The sequence below is a fragment of the Ciconia boyciana genome, chromosome 15, assembly GCF_034638445.1.
Source record: "Ciconia boyciana chromosome 15, ASM3463844v1, whole genome shotgun sequence".
Taxonomy (NCBI): Eukaryota; Metazoa; Chordata; class Aves; order Ciconiiformes; family Ciconiidae; genus Ciconia; species Ciconia boyciana.
Window position 1 is genome coordinate 8,692,544 of NC_132948.1, and position 18,943 is coordinate 8,711,486.

At 51.0% G+C, this 18,943-nt stretch overlaps 2 protein-coding genes across 17 annotated transcripts in view; both read left to right on the forward strand.

Annotated features, from left to right (window-relative positions):
- Nucleotides 1-5,880, forward strand: part of BRAP (BRCA1 associated protein) — a 15,994-nt gene extending 10,114 nt beyond the window's left edge. Inside the window, exons 10-12 of the mRNA XM_072880173.1 lie at nt 125-214; nt 2,131-2,234; nt 3,489-5,880. Of these exons, the coding sequence (XP_072736274.1) occupies nt 125-214; nt 2,131-2,234; nt 3,489-3,849 (555 nt within the window). The 3' untranslated portion in view covers nt 3,850-5,880. The remainder of the gene's footprint in view (nt 1-124; nt 215-2,130; nt 2,235-3,488) is intronic.
- An 11,198-nt stretch (nt 5,881-17,078) lies between these two features.
- Nucleotides 17,079-18,943, forward strand: part of ATXN2 (ataxin 2) — a 52,484-nt gene continuing 50,619 nt past the window's right edge. For 9 of the 16 annotated variants that reach the window (XM_072880371.1, XM_072880375.1, XM_072880377.1 and 6 more), the window contains exon 1: nt 17,080-17,347. In XM_072880371.1, coding sequence (XP_072736472.1) covers nt 17,229-17,347 — 119 coding nt within the window. In that variant the 5' untranslated portion in view covers nt 17,080-17,228. Of the gene's footprint in view, nt 17,348-18,943 lie in introns of all 16 variants that reach the window. The other 7 variants (XM_072880384.1, XM_072880385.1, XM_072880373.1 and 4 more) reach the window with 2 other exon arrangements.

Sequence of the window (18,943 nt, forward strand, 5' to 3'; positions counted from 1 at the left end):
TCCTGTATGCTCAATTTCATCTGATTAAATTGATTTGTATATTGGAGCCCTTTGGGCTTCTTATTCAGCATAGCCACCCTTACGTAAAAGCTGACTGTTCTGTGTATATCTTCTGTGTTTATAGTACTCATATTTGCTAACAAGCCAGCTGGAATCGCAGCGAATCTATTGGGAAAACAAGATTGTCCGAATAGAAAAGGATACGGCTGAAGAGGTGAGTTCTGCTCTGAGCATGTGTGAAACTCTGCTGAAACAGGCCCCTGGACACTGTGAAGCTAAATGGGAGATGGAGCTGTTCGGTCTCTCATACAGCCTGAACGTTGCGTGACGTGGCCTCACGTAGCCTGTTTCACTACCAGCTGAGAAAATTGGCTCCAAGACATATCCCTTATCTTGATGCTTGGATCTAGTAATTTGCTGCTCAGTGGTGCAGAAGTAGGTAGATTGCCACCTAGATTGAAGGTTGATTTAAACGTGCTGCTCAGGGAACTGCAGCAGTGGTGAAAACAAGTCCGTGCTGCTGCAGGATCCCTGCTTGCCGATGACATCGGTCTCACACTGACGTGTATCTCTAGGGAAGGTTAGTGTAGCATAGACAATATGACTTTAATTTGCTCGGCTGCAGAAAGTGGTAGCAGTCTTTCTGCTCCAAACGCATATTGATTTGCCCTTTCTTTTTGATCCCCTATCTCTCCTCATCACCCTTTGGGAAAAGTTCAGAGTCTTGTCCTATAAAGCATTCTGTAGGCAGGACAGCTTCAAAATGTCATGAGCAAAAATCCAGTGAGAATATTTTAATGCTTTTCACTCTATGTAGATCCTTTCAACTTGGTTTAAAGTGAGTCAGGATTTAGGGTTGAGTCCTTAACTGAACTTTCTGCATGACTTCTAATTAACCATTTAGTATCTGCAGTTAAGTAGCATCATAAATGTAGAAATTATGGCTGTTGAAGTAATGGTCATTGACCTTGGTCTAAAGAACAATCCCAGAAATCTTACAGAGGGCCCTGTAAAAGGAGAAGATATAGTGAAAATCGTCTTGCACGTGACCAGGAAACATGATCCACAAAGCAACTTCAAAGTGAAACGACTGATATATGCCCCAAATGGGGTTTCATGTTTAAAGATCCTTACAATTTTATTCATGGCCCTCACTCCATGCAAGTCTTGTCTGGATCAGTGCCACTATGCAGTGTATTCCATTATCAGTGCTCAGGCTACTTCCCCAAATTAACCATCAGCTGCATAAACATTCAGTGATTAAGGCCGGAAGGCTTAAAACCTGCTCTGCATTGACTCTGGCATCAGCGAAGGCACCATGTGTGCTGACACTGACATTTATCCAGACTGCTCTTCCAGGAGAGCATTTTTCCTTTAAATTCCTGTCTCCACGACATGCAAGCATGCTTTTGACACTAATATAGGGGAAACAAGTATTTCTGTCTATAAATCTCCTGTAAGTCTTATGTTAGAGGTTTTGACATGTTCTGTGCAGTGCCTAGAGAACGAGAGCTTGGTTTTCTTCAGCAGCAGCAGTTTCGAGCTGTGAAGTAGAGGGGAAGAGGAAGCCAGTGTACGTGTGTTTCTGTTTGCGTTTTGCATGAGTAAGATATTCGTGTCAGTAGGTCACTGCCTTATGACAGCAAGCTGCTGAGTCAGTGCTGAGCAAAGCAGCATGTTAATTTTCAGACTTTGACCATATTTACTTGAGGTTTAATTTAAAATGAGCAAAAGCCCGACATTGTAAAGCTGTAAGATGGAAATTTAAGTTTCCTGACAGATACAAAGAAGTCTGAGAGGATGGCTAAATGCATGCTTAACTACAGTCAACAAGAAGTTAAGGATCTGATGCAACTTTTGTTTGAATGGGGTGCTTGGCAAAGATTTGCAGCCCGAGTTGCTGTTCTGTGTGAGCAGCTTCCACGGCAACGTGGTTCCTCGTTGGGGTACTGCAAACGGTAAAGGCAGAGGGTCTTCATCAAAATTAAGCCTTTTCTTGACTCAAAGTTTTTGCTTACCTGGATATAATAGTTGGTCAAAGTCTAGAAACCACTCCAGAAAAATGAATGTCATAATGAAAGTGCACAGGACTTTGATCTCTTTGAAATGCCTGTGTGTTTGTTTTTACAGATTAACAACATGAAGACCAAATTTAAAGAGACCATTGAGAAGTGTGACAGCCTGGAACAGAGGCTGAATGACTTGCTCAAAGAAAAGCAGTCTGTCGAAAGGAAGTGGGTACCGCTGCCAGGTTTAGTTCCATGCAGCCATTAAAACTCCGCACGCTGACATCCAAAAAGAAAAAATCTTGCTATTCCTGGGCAATTTTGAGCTATTTAAACTGGTATACTGAGAACACAGCTTATTTTAAAAAAGCTCTCATTTCTGTAGGTGTTCACAAATTGAAAGTGCCTGTTGAGTGGAACGCAGCTTTTGGGCTCTTGGCTCTTTTTACATGGTCTGCATATTTAGCATTCAGTAATCCTTCCTCTGCCTGCTCAGAAGGAGACACCAGTCTGTTTCACAATTGGCGGATGCATCCAAAGAGAAGAAAGGCAGCTCAACAGAGGCATCTCACCCAGCACAGAGGAAAATGTAGATCTTAGGAAGTGCCTAGATGAAAGATGTCAAGCACGGGGACTGTGCAGCTCAGTGTGTTCCAGCTCCCTAGGTGGGACTGCATGCTCTGTTCCTCCTAACCCACCAGGCCCCTGGCACGGCTGCCTCTCCAGCAGTCCTGCTTGGAGCAGGAAGTGCAGGCTAGTGAGCTGTGGTTCATGCAGCTCACCTTGATGAGTGGAAAGGAGTCTGTGTATGATGCCAGCACACTTTCAGGGCAAAACACTGACTTGTTAGGAGCAGGGAAGCACTGTCTGTGAAACATGAGGCTACTGATATCCTTGTGGGAGCATCTTGCTTCCGAGTGAAGTTGTATCTTCAGGGTCTTGTATTCAGGGTGTGGCGGGAGCCAGCATCTGGGAGTCCCTGATTGTCTTTAGCTCTCTAAGGACCCCATGTAGTCTCTGTGCCCTTTTCGGCACCTGTTCCAGAAGCTGCAGATGCGTGCTCAAGGTTACAGTCCCATGCCCCCCCCCCGCACACCCTGTCTGTGGCCTCTGTTGGCCTTTGGTACAAGATGGAATTGCCTAACTTGCAAGGGAAAGGATTCTCCTGGGTTATGCAGTTGGAAGGACAAAGGAAGGGATTCTGCTTCACAACGTCCTATTCCATATGCAGGTAACACCATACAGACAAGCAGGTGCTAGCAAGCCTTAAGCTGGGTAGAAAATCCTGGGGGGATTTCAGAGTCCTCTTGTGTTGCCTCCCCTTGCCCATCTTTTGCCAGAAAACCAAGTTCCAAGTGGTCTTGGTGGGGCTGGGGACAGCTGGGGATCAGTTGCCCTAAGGCATCAGAAATAAAAAGGGTGCAGTGGTGTTTGATCTTGGTATGGTGCACTGCTTTCCTGACTTGTACTTCTATTTCTAAGGTGTTCTCAGCTGAATAACAAAGTGGCTAAACTTTCCAATGAGCTGAAGGAGGAGCAAGAACTGAATAAGTGTTTGCGAGCGAATCAAGCCTTGCTTCAGAACAAACTAAAGGAGGAGGAGAAAGTGTTAAAGGAAACCTGTGAACAGAAGGACCTGCAGATCTCTGAGATCCAGGAGCAGTTGCGGGATGTCATGTTCTACTTAGAGACGCAACAGAAAATCAATCACCTCCCAGCTGAGACCCGACAGGAGATTCAGGAAGGACAGATCAACATTGCAGTGGCATCTTCTGCCAGCTCCTCCACGGGGGGCACGGGCAAACCTTCTTCCAGGAGAGGCCGTGGCAAGAGGGGCAAATGAAAATCAGAGTGCCCTGCTCCCATCCTGAAACTGGCCAATGCTGGTGGTAGGCCAGGCTCACCTCTCGGGACTCCGGCTGAGAACGCCCAGTTCACTAAAGCTCAGCTAGAAATTGTCTTCAGAGCTGCTCGTAAAACTGGCTGCCAGTCAATGGAGGTGTCTGTGGTATTTAAAAGCATTTCACTGCACTATTTAGCTATTTTTAGGCAGATCTTAATGACCATTTTGCCTTCCTACCTTTTCAAAGCCCCTCCTATCATGCATTTGACTTTCTTCTTGGAGAGTGTACTGTTTTGGGGTGGGTGGGTGTGTACGTGTTAAACATTGCATTCCTGAAGGGGATGCTGTAGAGTAGGCTAGGCCCAGTGTGTAAGGCGTCTCCAGTTCTTCTCCTGGATTAAAAGTATTCTCAATTAAGAAATAGTTTTATTTAATAAACAGTGTAAATGAGATTATATACATCTCCTTTTAGTATGTGCAGTCCTGACACTGCAGAACTGCTAGTGCAGGAGTAGAACTGTAGTTTGGAAATAAAAAGGAGTGAGGTGTGGAAAGCAAACTATCTTAGTTGTGTAAGAAACTGAACGAGTCCTAAAGGCTTGTAATCTAGGATATTAAATGCTTTAAGGGACTTTGCTACTATCTGTTTCTTCATTTTAAAGATAGCCTTTGAAAGGCCAGTGCTTGCTGCCTGTGGGGCAGAAAGCATGAAAAGTTTTATGTTCTGGAAACTGTTTAACGGGGTTATTTTACAGGTATTTCTACAAATCAAATAGAGCCGTCTTTGCGAAGGCTGGTACACGTTACGCATTAGCAGCTGCCACAGTGTTCTTACCCTCCTGGAGCGGGGTGCGTGTGCGTTCCCTCTGCGAGCTGCACTAGGGCCGTGTTGGCATAAGCTCCAATGCTGCAGTCCTCAAAATGAGGTGAGGAGAACGACTAACGCAGCGTTTTGTTTTAAAAACTCTCTTCCTACATGCCTGTACCCAGCCTTTGCAGTGGCTGCCGGCCCGAACCCGCGGGGCTGCTGTGCTCGGGTCTGCCGTGGGGCTGAGCGCGCTGCCCTGCGGCTGGACCCTCGCCGCTAGATGCAGCTGTTGTATCCAGTTACTGTGAGCGCTTGGCACTGCCCGGTCTGCTCTGAAACGTGGCTCTGTCCAAAATCTCAGCTGGCAAAACTTTTGCGTTATTTGCCCCAAAGGTATGCAGATCCTGTAAGGGAAATTTGAGGACAAATCTGGGTTGTTGTGGGTTGGTTTTTTTTCCTTGGTTGCTTTTCACTTAGAATATATACCAGGCTTGATGCTCTGCAGTGGGAAGAGTTTTACCCTGGTTGGAGAAGCGACTGTCCTGGTTGCTGTGTTGTGCTCAGCAATCTGAGCGTTTAAAGGCTAATCCTTTATTGAAAATGGCTGGGGGAGTCCTGCCGTTGTCTTTTCAGACCATAGTACGATCCTTTTCCATTGTTCGAACTGCAGAACAGCCTTGATCTTAGTCTGTAACACTGAAAATGCAGCTCTGACTTAGCAGCTCCAAACTGGAACAAAGAAATAAAAGAGCTAGTCCTTTATTGCTAGAAGTTGTTCTTTTTGGCCAATTGAAAGGAATGAGTTAGAATAAATAGAATGGCTCTCAGAAGGTGAGTCGTTATAATCTGCTTCCTGACTTTATGGACTGGAAGTGTTGAACTTCCTCACTTTGAAATACAGGGCGCTTGTTCGTGCACTCATTGCATCCACTGCTTGGATTTGGAGATCTGCCCCAATCATCTGGAACTTCTACCTTTTCTAACTTTGTAGCATGAATGTACACTAACTCTTTTCTAGTGCGTGGATTGTACAACCAGGCCTCTGCCTTCTGTAAATTATTCTAAGGACCTAGAGATGTACAACACAGCTTGCTCTCCTATAGAAACTATTTTATTTAAGATATATTTTTACACCATCTAAGATCCTCTGACCTTTTGCTGAAAGCTTGCTTTGTGTAGAACACTAAGATGCTGTACTGTATCTTGGAATTCATTTTCAAAAAATGTGATTGAAAATTAAACCAGCGTGCAGTATTTTTGTTTGTGTATTCCACTGGAAGTAGAGGGAGGAAATGGCAGGAAAAATTACAAAACCTGCAACTTATTCTTTTTGAAGTCATCTACTTTTTAACTCGGAGGCAAAGCTGTCCGAACAAGCTCTTTGTCGTGTTTGGGTTGGGGAAAGTTTGGTTCAGCTGAGCTGATATGAGCAGATAAGGTAGGGTAATCATCTCTCACTCACTCATGAGAAGTGGGCAGCTCATGCCAAAAAAGCAAGGGTTGTTGAATACTTTTCCTTTTAAACCAAATTACCCTCAGTCTTTAACTCCCCTCCAGCTTCTCCTAAAGTCATTCCAGGTGGCAAAGCAACCTACAGTGTCCAGCTGGGGGTTTATTCGCTGCTGTAGATCCACCGGGCTCCCCCCAGGCTCCTGGGTGAGGCTGAGGGCACCCTCCCTTGCGAGACTTCCCCTGCGGTGGGACCACGCTCTGTCTGGCCGCAGGGCAGAAGCAGCGCTGATGTGGCTCGAGCCCACACGTGGCTCATGGTGAAGGAAAGAGTCCCAGCGAAGGCTGGTCCGTGACTCTTCCTTACCCAGCATCCGGACACCCGAGTGCCTGGAAAAAGCGGTGGTGCTCAGACCTCTCCAGCCCGCAGTCACATCTTGACATCTGCGACTCAAACAACAGGTCAGCTTTGTGGCTGATGACTCAGTATCACCACAGCAGAAGGTTGCAGCAGCATAAAACTTCCCCCAAGCACTGGACAGCTGAGATTGGCCAAGCTCCTGCTATGATTAAAATCCTTTAAATAGACATTTTATTTTTTTTTTTACATCATGAAAGAAACGCCAACCCCTGATGGACAGCAAAGGGGTTTTACTGTCTGCTGGTGCTGTGTCGGGTGCCTGGAGTGTTATCAGAGAAAGCTCTAGGATAAAGCCTGCCTTGGCACTTGCCATGTGGGCTACACGGCAGTAATGGAGAGGAGATGTTTGTTCTAGCAGGAGCAAGAAACAGGGGACCTGCTCTCCCCTCGAGGGGGACTGATGGCCAGCATGTTCTGTGAACTTCACAGGATCCTGCTGTTACCTCTCCGCAAAAGGTTCCTGATTCACAGGCTGGCAGAGAGGGAACAGGGCAGCAAATCAACTTGTGATTCTGTGTACGTGGGCAGGACGGTAATGGCGAAAATGCCCAAGGCAGCCCAAGAGCCTCCGATGTCATCTCTGCATCGCTGTGGCAAGGGTGCCCACCTGCTCACGCGAGGAGGTCATCGGGGACCGCAGGAAAGGCTGCAGGATTTAAAATGGCTAGGGAGAAACACAGATGGGGCGGAGTGACAGCCAGAAGTCGGACGAAGCTTGGCAGAGTCCTCTGCGCTTTGAGGATGCTGAAATGATTCACTCCAGCAGCTGTTCCCGAGTGGAGGGGAGAGGCGGTTAGACAGGGTGACGGGTTGGCATGGCTTCTCATGGGCTGGGAGAAGCAGTGTCCGCAGCCGGAGGGACAGCAGGGACAGAAAGGGCCGTGTCCCCCTGCTTGGAAGGGAAATGTAGAGCAGCTCGGGGTGAGCTGGGCCCGGGGCTCAGCTGTTACTGCTTCATGCCAGGAATGTTCCCCATAAGCAACCGGCCAAGTCCAGATTAGCAGGAGGCGAAGGCAGCGCTGCTCGGTGGGACTCGACTCGACGGCGAGGTGGGCTTCCCACCCGCCACCTCCAGCACCCACAGGGGTTGTGCCCAAGCTCTGAGCAGGATCTGCTGGGGTGGGAGGGGAACGCAGCACCCGTGAGACCTGCGGCCACCTGAGCTCCAGCACCCCCGGTCTCTCTGCTGATGGGTTTCCAGGAGCCCTTTTGGGGCCAGCCCAGCAGCAGCCCCCGCCCCATGCAGCCCGGCCGCCCGCGGGTACCCCAGTTTGGGGTGAGATGCCTGGCTGACATTGCTCTGTTTCACGTGGTTCCAGGGACTCATTAGTTTTTCAGTGAGCTAATTTGCCTCTTGGGAAGAACCTGTCCCTTAACACCAATTAATCCCCTCCATGACACGGGTTCTGCTCTCTTAGGAGCCGAGGTCCCGGGTGAGGTGACATCTCTGCTTTGTGCCCTAAAAAAACCTCGTGTGGTGCCACTAGCAGAGCAGACACGGAGTCACCCCGCAGGCAAAGGTCTGCGGGTGTCTGTCCATCCATCCAAGCAGCTGCAACACCCCATGGCCATGCTGCGCTCCCTGTGCCTGCGCCGCGGCCAGCCCGGGCCCCTCCAAAGGGGCACGCTGCCGTCCCACCACCCGCTCTCCGCTCCCTTTACCTTTTCACTGGAGCCCGATTCCCTAAGGCCCTGTAGAAAATTCCTGCCTTGATCTGCACCAACCGACTTGTCTGTTCTTGTTTTAGCTCTGAGAAATTCACATCAATTTCTCCTAGGCTTTCCCCCCGCTCCCCCCTCTTTTTACATAAATGGGCGTTTTGGTCTAATAACTATCTTTTAAAGGCAGACACCTCCGGCTGGTCCAGCTCTCCACAGCAGGTCCTACACCAGGACAGTCAGCAGTGTTTGAAGGGGAGTTTTGCAGCATGGGAGGGACGTTTGTGTATTGACTCTCCAGCCTGAATTCCTGCACACGTTTCCCAAGGCAAGAGCCAGCTCTGTGCACTGGTTCACTTCAGCCTCGAAGGGCAACAGCAAAATAGCGACAGGTTTGCTCGAAGCAGGAAGCAATTTGTGATATTTGCTTTCATTTCAAGCTCAAGTTACAACCCCACACCTAACGCTTCCTGCTCCTGCACCACCCTTGAGCAAACATTATTTATAGCAGCAAGGAGCATTTATAGCTTTGCCCCTTCTTGACCTGGAAGTAATTGGTTAATTGAGTTAGACAACAAACCTCAAGACACTCACATAGTTTCCTTCCACCTTCTCGCAGGGAGCTGGAGCGTCAAGCTCCTTCCATCCCAAGCTGGTTAAAAACATCAAACACCTCAGAGAGAGCGATGTTTACTTCCCCACCAGGAAACTGGTCCCTGTTGAAGCTTCTCCTGGGCCAACAGCTCCTATAAAGCTGCTGCACCTGGGGGGGTTGCTGCCTTGCTGGAGCAGGCGTAGGTGGGAGCTCTTTGTGGAGGGTTTCCTGAGCTGTGCTGAGGCTGAGAAGCAAGCAGAAAGCTTTGCTGCTCGCTGGTGGGAGCTATGCTCTGAGCCGACGTGCCTGAGCTCACCAGGAGACGGAGATTTTGGTCTCTTGTGCAGGTTTAGTAATGTGATGATTTTGTGGTTGTACATGTTATCTGGGTTTGTGGGCTGGAGGGCAGGGGGGTGAGGATGAGCTATTGGCTGGCTTGCCCTGTGTTAAGCGTGTGTCTTATTCCTGACCTGAGATCCCTGGGGCTGTGCTGGTCTCTGGTGCTGGACCCTGCGTGTTCCTTGTCATCTGAAGGTGGCACTTCAGTGATAGCACTTCTTTTCTGCATGCTGCTGAAGTGGTTGTGCTCTCAAAAGTGCTTAAGTTGAGCTGTAAAGCCCCTGTGTCTGTGCTTGGGGGTGTGCAGGAGCCTGTGCTGGGCAGGGAGCTGCAGGTGCTCTGCCTAATGCTGGTGGAGGTTGCAAACATCCCCAACGCCCACCTGGCTGCCCCAGGCCCAGCAATCAGGCTGCCTTCATGCATTTAAGGAGGGCTTTTCCAGGAGGTAGCCTGCAACTTAGCTGTTTTTCTTGCCTATTATCAATGTCCCTGTGTGGTGGCAATGGCCTTGGAGGACAATGTCAGTGTAGGATGTACCTTGGTTTTCTGGATGCAAAGATGATGTTCTTGACACCTGTTTACAGGCCTCTGCCTCCCAGTCTCCCTCTTCCCTCGGGTCTCTATTTATATGTGACTTGGTGATATAGTCATTATTGATGTGTGATGCTGTTAGGTGAAGAAATGTATCCTCTTGCTGTGTAAAACAGAGGGGTTTAAGCACGTGAAGGAAAGCCACCTTGGTGGGCTCCTTCTCTCTGGGGTGGGGGGAGATCCCCACTACAGGTGTGAGCGAGGTTCCGAGGCAACTTCATGGTCTCTGTGTCTGAGCTCTGTAAACCTGAAATAAAACCACAGTAAATCTGTTTAGCATGTCAAATGTGACTAGATCTCCTAGAACAAATCCTCTACGCTACTGGTAATCTTAGTCCAAGCAGAATTAATGTAGGCTGGAGAAACTCCTAGTGCTGTTGGCTTGACTCCATGGTCTGTGTGGAGTCCCAGTTGGAAAACCTTCTGCGAGGGTTGGAGGAGCTGAGCAGGAGATGCAGCGGAGCAAGATGGGTGAGCTGGTGCTGTCCGCAGGAGACAGGGATGCCCCTGCAGCCAGCGGCCCCGTGCCGATGGAGTGGGAGCTGGCCGGTCTCGTCCAAGCACAGCCGTGCCAAGAGTTTCCCTCTGCAACTGCAGGGGCTGCGTGAGGAGCAAAGAGGGCTTTTTCCAAGCAATTCTCCTTGGCAGCTTTCAAACGTGCTCTGGCTTCACTGGAGCGAAGAAGGAATCCCAACTGGATCCTGCCTGCTCAGTGAAGGAGCACCAAGAGCTGAGTGCAGCCCTGGGACCCAGGAGCTCCTGGCCTCCACCCCTCGCTAACATACCCCTGCAGCTTCATCGCAAGGAGCCAAACACCTACTCCTCCTTCCAAGAAATCAACGGGGAGGAATGAACAATGGTGTAAAAGCCAAGGTTTATAGGCAGCCGCGTGGGAATGCAGGCAGCGTGCTGAAATCACGGCGTTTTCCTCTGCGGCGATCGGAGTCAAACTGCAGAAGCAGTTAAGAGGATTAGATATTTTTGATCATATTTGCAGCTGCGCTAGCTGTAACTGAGAGGAGAAATCCAAATGCTGCATCTTGGGAAGTGATTCTGAGCCTGGAATGGAGCGCTCCCCTGGGACCCCACATCTGGGTACGTGCTCAGACCCTGCTGCTTGACAGAGCTACGAGGAGCTGTCGTTCCTACAGCTGCAGTAGTGGTGCTTGGCTCCCTTGAACACCCAGACTCCTGTGGAAAACTCGCTGCGAGCCAGCCCGGATGCAGGGCTCTGAGTTGCAATAATGCCTCCAAAATGTCAGCTCCCACGCAGAAGGTCTATGTCTCCCAAGTGCCGCAGCCTAAACGAAGAACACGTTAGAAGCCCTGCCAGGTTTCGACCCGGATGTGAGAGAGGAGATCCCTCCCTGGACATCACCAAGAGGATTTCTTTAACAGTTGTCTTAGCACTGCAGTGCTTTAGCAAGGAAAACTAATTTCACTGTATAGTTAAGTTTCAGTGTCTAGTTCTCATGCATTTAGTGCTGTTACCGTCCAAATAAAAATATCTGACCACTCCCTCTGAAGCTCAGCCCCGCAGAGATGCGATGCACTGCCAGCACTGTACTAGGAAGCTCCCCTGCTTTTCCCTAGGGACACCTCCGACGAGCCCTTGGCCCCCACCGCAGGCAGGATGGGCTGAGGGGGAGTATGGAATCCATTAAGCTGTTTTTCCAATCTTAAATAAAAACGGGGCCTTGTAACCAAGGAAGAAGACATCACTCCTTGACACACGTGCGTTTGCTGGAAGTGCTCAGCCCTGCTCGCGGAGGCTGCCTGGGGTTCCTGTGCGGGGGGGTGGGATCTTTCTCCACGGACGGAGGCTCTGATGATGCTCCAGGCAGGTTCCCCCTGCAGCCAAAATCCCAGATCTGAGCCCCAGGTGTAACATGTTGGAGGAGGGGAAAAGCTCTGCATCTCACTTCCAATTTGCCTGATGATTTTAGCACGGAGTCTTTAGCGAACAAGAGAAGGAGTGCCAGAGGTAACAAATTCAAACCCTTTCCAAATGCGGTCATGTGGTAGTCATCTGCCAAAAACATAAAACAAGATCATAATCCTAAACTTGTCCTTTGAATGTACCTGTGCCTGTTCTGTAGTAGTTTCCTTCTAATCCCCAGGGATTAATACTGAAGTGCATTGAAACATCTGAGGTGAAGGGGCACAGTGGAAATTCCTTGTGGGCTGGTAATAATAACTGAAAGCTGCTCTGTGAAGCAAACCTGAGGCTGACTTGGTTTTTAATGGACATCTGTCTGTAGGGGGAAAAAATGCCATGGCAACTGGCTTTCTTGTTGGCATGCCTGTCTCAGCGAAGGGACGGGGAGAGGATGGGTATTGGCGGGTCTGTAGCTGCGCTTGGGAAACGTCGAGGTGCAGCTCGAAGAGGCTGTGAGGCGAAGGTTGTTTATGCTCTGTGAGCACCAGATCTTGAGGGATTTAAGAGCTAAATCTTGGCATAACGATTGCTTTGTGTGCTGTTGCTGCTTAGCAGGAACTAGGCTGGGTTCCCCCTCCCTTTTGTAAAAATGTGAAGTCTAAAAGCGTGAAGTACTTGGTTGAAGATTGCCTGGCAGTTTGCTGGGCAGAGTTGGTGTCTCCTGGTTTGCAGCTCTGTCCTAAAACAATTGCTATGGAGCTGCAGCATCGCTGTACAGGTCCTGGAGCTTTGCTGCTTGAGGAAAGAAATGCCCTTGTTTAGTGTCCGAGGCCAATGGAAATTGAGAGGAAGATTCATTAAAATGTTGGTTATAGGTAAAACAAGCTCTGGCACTTCTGTACCTCTCTCCTGAGCTCCGTGAACATTAGCATTTCCCTTCATCTCCTGTTGGTTGCAGGAGAAGCATCTGGCACGCACGGCTCAGCAGGCACGTCCGTCATCCATGCCCTGTCTGAACTGAGCTGGAAGGGGATGCCGGTGGGCTGAGAGAAATTGGGAAGAAATAGCTATAAAAGTGCAAGTGCAGATCAAAAACTGTATCTGATGGGAGCTGGTCTCTGCTTGGAATTGAGCTGTGAATTTGAGGGGCTGCAGGCAATGAGAAGACACTATGCAGTGACTGGGGTGAGGAGGAAAGGCAGCAGGCAGCAGTTGTCCTGCCTGGTCGGTTTGGAGCTTGGATTCAGTTTTGCTCGTTGTTGTGCACATACTCCTTCTGGTTCAGCCAGTAGTGCCTTCATCAGTTAAAACTGATGGCAGCTTTGCTGATGAGTTAATATCGTATTTCTCTGGGAAGTGCTCCTTGTGTGTTAGAGGAACCAATTTGTTTTCCTAATGTCTCTCCAAGTATTTGGAGATCCCCGTGCCCGTAGCACTGTTCACAAAGCTTTAGCCTCCAAGAAGAGGGTTAGAGATAATGGGACTTGAATAACAGAAGTCTTCAAGGAAGAGAAAATGCATGTGTAGAAATGCTCAGTTCTGTGAGCTCCTCTAACAGCTGATTTTGCTTAAAATAAATGCCGAGTACCCGTGTCGGTCATCCCTCCGCAGGCATGCGTGTTTCATCTTGTTGAATGCTGTTGAGGATCACGCTGGGTAGCTCAAGGAAGAGAGCACAACACCTAACAGCAGGTTAGATCAAGGAGCTCTTACATCACGGAGCACTTCCTGGTAAGTAATATTATCACTCATTCATCTTGTATGCAAATACAGCCTGCACATGTAGTCACAAATCTGAATGGAAATAGTAGTCTTGGAAAAGAGCAACTTAACCTGGAACGTGGACCGAAAGGGCAAACCAGAATGTGATTCTCCATCAGAAAGAGTTGCTTTTCTTTCTTGGCCATGGAGCAGGGGACTTTGAATCCTGAACTCTTCTACAGCCTGACCACTGCATCCACCGACTGTTTTCTGTTCTCTGTCACAACCTCATTTGCAACCAAACTAGTAGCTATAATGGTAGGGAATAGCCAAAAAAGGGAGAAATCGATAGAGCCAAACCATAAAGTAACAAATGCAGAATACTGGGAATGGTGGGCAAAGATGAGCTGTATGGAGTAGAAGTAAAGGGAACAACGCGCCGTAACGGCAGCATAATCCCATTACGCTGGAAGCTTGGGTCGCCCGTTGTGGATGTGCGCCCACAACAGAAAGGTGAGGAGCAGTGTCTGCGCAGGCGGTCATCGAAGAAGCCGGCTGCTGCTGGATTCAGAAACCAACCTGCAGGTTCTCTGGTGGTCATTACTGCCAGAGCTATTTTAATTTGGTCACTTCTGTATTTACTTTTAATGTGTTTTTTACGAAGATACTTGACAAACAAAAAAGGGAGGGCACACTGAAAGCCAAACAGGGCTTAACAAAACAAAGAATACATTGAAGGAGAAAACAAGTCAAACTGCAACTGCACTTGAGTCATTACTGCAGACGTGAACATGAGTCTTATTCATACGCTGCTTTCCAAGCACGTAACACTGCTTTCCAAAAGGTAGCTTAGTATGTTCATATCATGTCTTAGAAACTACCTCTGCCCATGGAACTTATTTCTGTATTTTTGACATCCTTGAATATCAAGGGCTCCATCTTCACCAGCGGGACCCCACAGCATGGCTGCCACTTTAAAACGCTGCAGGCTCTTTAATAGTTCTTAACCTTTAGCCACATCAATAGCGACTAATTGCTGTGCACTGTAAACATTCTTAGCTGAAAAAGCATTGAAGTAATGTCCTTTAAAAAAACCCATCTATTAAGTGACCTGGATATGTTATACTCGGTCTCTTATCAGACTTCCTTGTGCTTTTTCATGGTAGCTTTCTTTTAAAGCGCAAAGCACACCAATGAAACACACTATTGAGTAAGTAATCTAGCTGTAGCTTACTGGAGTTAGTTTCAAGGCATATTTTGGCTCTTCCTTTCCTGCTGCATTTCCCCTATTGTGGTAGCACTTGGAGGCCCTTTGCTTGAGGTCCAGTAGGACCAACCAAAAGATTTTGCTCTCTACGACTACCTGAAAGGAGGGTGTAGAGAGGTGGGGGTCGGTCTCTTCTCCCAGGTAACAAGTGATAGGACGAGAGGAAATGGCCTCAAGCTGCGCCAGGGGAGGTTTAGGTTGGATATTAGGAAATTTTACTTCGCCGAAAGGGTTGTCAAGCATTGGAACAGGCTGCCCAGGGAAGTGGTTGAGTCGCCATCCCTGGAGGTATTTAAAAGACGTTTGGATGAGGTGCTTAGGGACATGGTGTAGTGGTGGACTTGGTGGTGTTAGGTTTACAGTTGGACTTGATGATCTTAAAGGTCTTTTCCAACCTATACAATTCTGTGATATAGAAGACCTTATAAACAGTACCCTAAAGAGTTTGGTTAAATGCAGGGGTTTGTATGCTAGTGGATTTTACACATATATATGTGTGTGTGTATGTATTATGTGCATATATATATATAAAAACATCTTTTCTTAGCTTTCTTTAGGTAATGTTAGTTATCCCACCACGTGCAGTGAAACAGACTTCTGCTTTTACAGTAAATGGTCCTAAAATGTGCCAGTGGTAGTGCGAGCTGTCTTCAGCTCAGGTGCTAGTGTCTCCTACAGAGACTCTTGGACTGCAGAAATCCTCGATATCCTTCTCTCGGTTCTGTGGCTGTGAAATAGCAGTGTCCTGGGAGCTCACTAAAGTGATTGAAAAATGCAGTTTCCTTAAAACTGCTGGTTCTGTTTAGGGCAAGTATTTTTCAATGGAAAAATTCTTTGTGCTGAGCCCATTTTGGCTAGTATCTATCATCTAACTAATAATGTGTTAACCACAAGGTTATTTGGGCCTGTAAGGTAAAACAAAATGAGCAGTTTAACAGTCTAAAGTGTAGGGAAAATGCTAATTTAAGAAAGCTGTTAAATATTTGTTATCTTCTTACCATTGTGTGTTGCCACCCACAACTCTTTCAACCGCACGGGAAAGCTGTTGCTTTACAAGCAAGGTGTATAAATAATGCCTGCCTAAGAGCACCGCTCCTTTTTATTACATTTGAATCCTGTGGGATTTCTAGAGCATTTCTATGAATAGATTAAACTCTGAGCATTTTGAGTAACCATGGCTATAAATCAATTTAGCTCTTGGTTTTCAAGTTACATCTGCTCTTACTAATTCTGTATGTACATAGATTTTTGCCAGGCCAGGCTTTATTTTTATGTATCGGTACGAGTTGGTGGGACCACCGTGCTGTGTAAAGCAGGTACCACCAACATGGCAGAGCTGAATCGTTGCTGCCCCTTGGATTTCTGCAGGAAGCCTGGTGATGGCGGATAGCTCCAACACGGAGCAATGGCAGAACAGGCATCTCAGGCTCAAATATTCTGTTTCTGCCAGTGCAATGCAAATTTTAATTTCTTTGGACTGCAGTGATTTGGGGGGGGGGGGGGGGAACCCATAAATCTGTAATACTGATGGGTTGTCAGCAAGGAACGTGGCAATCCCTTCAGCCCCATCTTGCTTTCCTGTAGCTGGCTCCGTGAGTAGGAGGGCAACGGGATGTGTTTACTGGCGATAGTTCGGTGTCTCTGTGGTTAAAGGTAGGAGCCGGTCTGCAGCTTTGCTAGTGAGCGCAGGGGGACTGGGGTTCTCCATTTCGCCTTTCACAGCTAGTCGGCGGCTCGGCCATTTTTTTTTTCCCCTGAATTTTGGTGTCTCTCGATGTCTGGTTTCTTTTGAACGATGCGCTGCCGGGCCGAGCCCGTCGCCCTCCCGCTCCTGCTCGCTGGCGGCCCCGGGGGGCCTCAGCGGGGCCAGGCGGGCAGCGGCGGGCCCGGGCGGGGCCGGCCCCGCCAGCCTCTCTGCCCAGGCCCCGGCCTGCGGGCCGGCCCGGAGAGGAGGCCGCAGCCCAGGGCCCTGCGCCGCCGGGCGAGGGGGCACGCTCCCCTCAGGGGCCGGGGCCTGCGGGCCGCCCGCCCTCCCCGCCCGCAGCGGCCGCGCCGGGAGTGTCCGCCCGGTTGGCACCGGCTCGCGTTTGCCCTTGCGGCTACCGCGGGCGAGGGGTGAAGGCGCGGGCGGGCTGTGAGGACGGGGCAAGCTGCGCCCGCCGGGGCCTCACGGCACCGCCGGGCCGGGCCCATCCCCTCAGCGGGGCCGGGGCTGCGGCGGGAGCTGCCGCCGTCCCGCGCCGCCGCCTCACGTGTCCCCCTCCGCTCCCCGCCTCCCGCCTCCGCCCCTTCACCCGCCGCAGCACCGCCGCGGCGCCCTCCGACTTCCCGTAAAGAGTCCGCGCCCGCCGCCCGCTCCGGCGCCGCCGCCCAGCCGCCCCCCGCCCTGCCGCCCCCCCCCCACCCGCTGCCGGCGCGGGGCTGCCCGAGAGGCGGCGGGGGTGGCCGCCGCGCCCCTCCGCCCCGGCGTTCCCCTCACCCGCCGGCCCGGTCCGGCCTCCCCCCTCCGCGGATCCTTCCGCGCCGCGCTCCGCTCCCTCCGCCCCGCTCGCACTGTTTGGGAGCAACCGGCCGAGCCAGCGGCGCCCCGGCCCCGCCAGCGCAGCGAGGCCTCCCGGACCGGCCCTCGCCCAGCCCCGGCGCGCACCCCCGGCCCTCTCCCCTCTCGTCATGTCCCTCAAGCAAGCGGCGGCGGCGGCGCAGGCCGCCGGCAACAACCGCAAGCCCCCCGGCGGCGGCGGCCCCGGCCTCCCGTCAGCCGCGGGTGGCGGGAGGCAGAACATGGGCAGGTGGGTGCGCGGCGGCGGCGGGCCCGGCCCCGCCGCGGAGAGCCCGGCGCGGGCGCCGCTCCCCTTCCCCCTGCCGCCACCCCCTTGCACCGGCCTCCATGGGCGGCGGCGGCGGCGGCGCGGCCGGGAGGGGGAGCGGGGCCTGCTGCATGGCGGGGGACGCGGCCCGGCCCGGCCCGGCCCGGCGCGGGGGGCTCCGCCCGGCGGGGCGGGAGCCGGCATGGCGGCGGGCGGGGCGCACGCAGGCCCGCCGAGGGGCCCGCCGGTTCCGCAGTGCCGCCGGGGCGAGGCCGCGAGGCCAGGCCGCGGCCGGTGCCCTTCAGGCGGCCGGGGACGGCGGAGGGCACGGCGGGACCTCCATTTTCCGCGGCGGGCGAAGCCCCCCGCGGCCTGGCGGGGCCTGCGGCGGGGGCGAGGGGCGCCGCTTCCCCCGGGCCAACGTGACCCGCCTGCTGAGGAGGAGGAGGCGGGGGCGGCGGGGGCGAGGCGCCGGAGCCGGCGGCCGCACGTGCGCGGGGGACGGCGGCGGCGGGAAGGTGCCGGCCGCGATGGCGGCGGCCTCGGGGCCGGGGGGCGGCGGGGCTGTCCCGGGCGGGGGAGGGGGCAGCGCTCCTGCCTTGTGGAAGTCGTCGGAGGCCCGCCTGCGGCGGAGCACCTTCAGCTTGCTGGGGTTTATTTGTATTTATTTGAACAGATAGATACGTATTATTTTTTTATTCAAATCGCAATAAAATTCTCGCGGGAAGGGAGGCCGCGGGAGCGCTCGCTGGCCTCGGCGGTGGATGGTGGTTCCAAGCCCGGCTTCCCTTTTTCACAGATTTGGGGGGCGAGGAACCGAGGTTTCGCAGCAGGCTCGGATTCCCCTCCCCGTATCGCCCCCTCCCCACGCACGCTGCGGAGGCCCTGCTGTCTCATACTGCCTCTGGAAGATTGATCCTGCTCCTGCTCGGAGAGCGCTAGCTATACAAATTCACACGTATTTGAGAGAGAGGAGGGGAAAAAAATAAACTTTCTAGCGTTGTGAATTTTTCCAGTGCTGCGGGGGTCATAACAAACAATCAAAGCAGGACAGTAACAGTTTTGAAGGTCATAGGCACTCAGAGCAGTTTCATTTCAAGTTTTATTTATCCTGCTCTTTAAGTTGACTTTTATTCTTACTCAGTTTTGTGCAATGGCAGTAAAACAGAATTTATAGCGGTCCCATTGTTGGACATCACTGGAAATAGGATTTTACTTTGTTACCAGTCTGTGGAACTGGAAACGGAAAAGCTTTGGTAGGGTTGAAAAGGACAAAATAAACTTAAATAATAACAATAATACCTCAGCACTTCATTGCAATGATTTAATAGTTTTTACATATGGCTGTTTAGATTGACCATGATGTTTACTGTGCTTTGCTAAACAGTTATCCCTGCCAACACGCAGTGGCACTGTAGAGGTTAATGTGAAGGGCAACAAAACCTACAGCTTTTTTTTTTTTTAAATTCAGTATGATGGTGAGCACTTGCCCCTACAGATTAGGGGATGCGAGCTTCAATTTCTCTCCCAAGTTTTAAGATTAAAGCCGCTGAATTTCTCCTACCAGTGTTGCCTTTC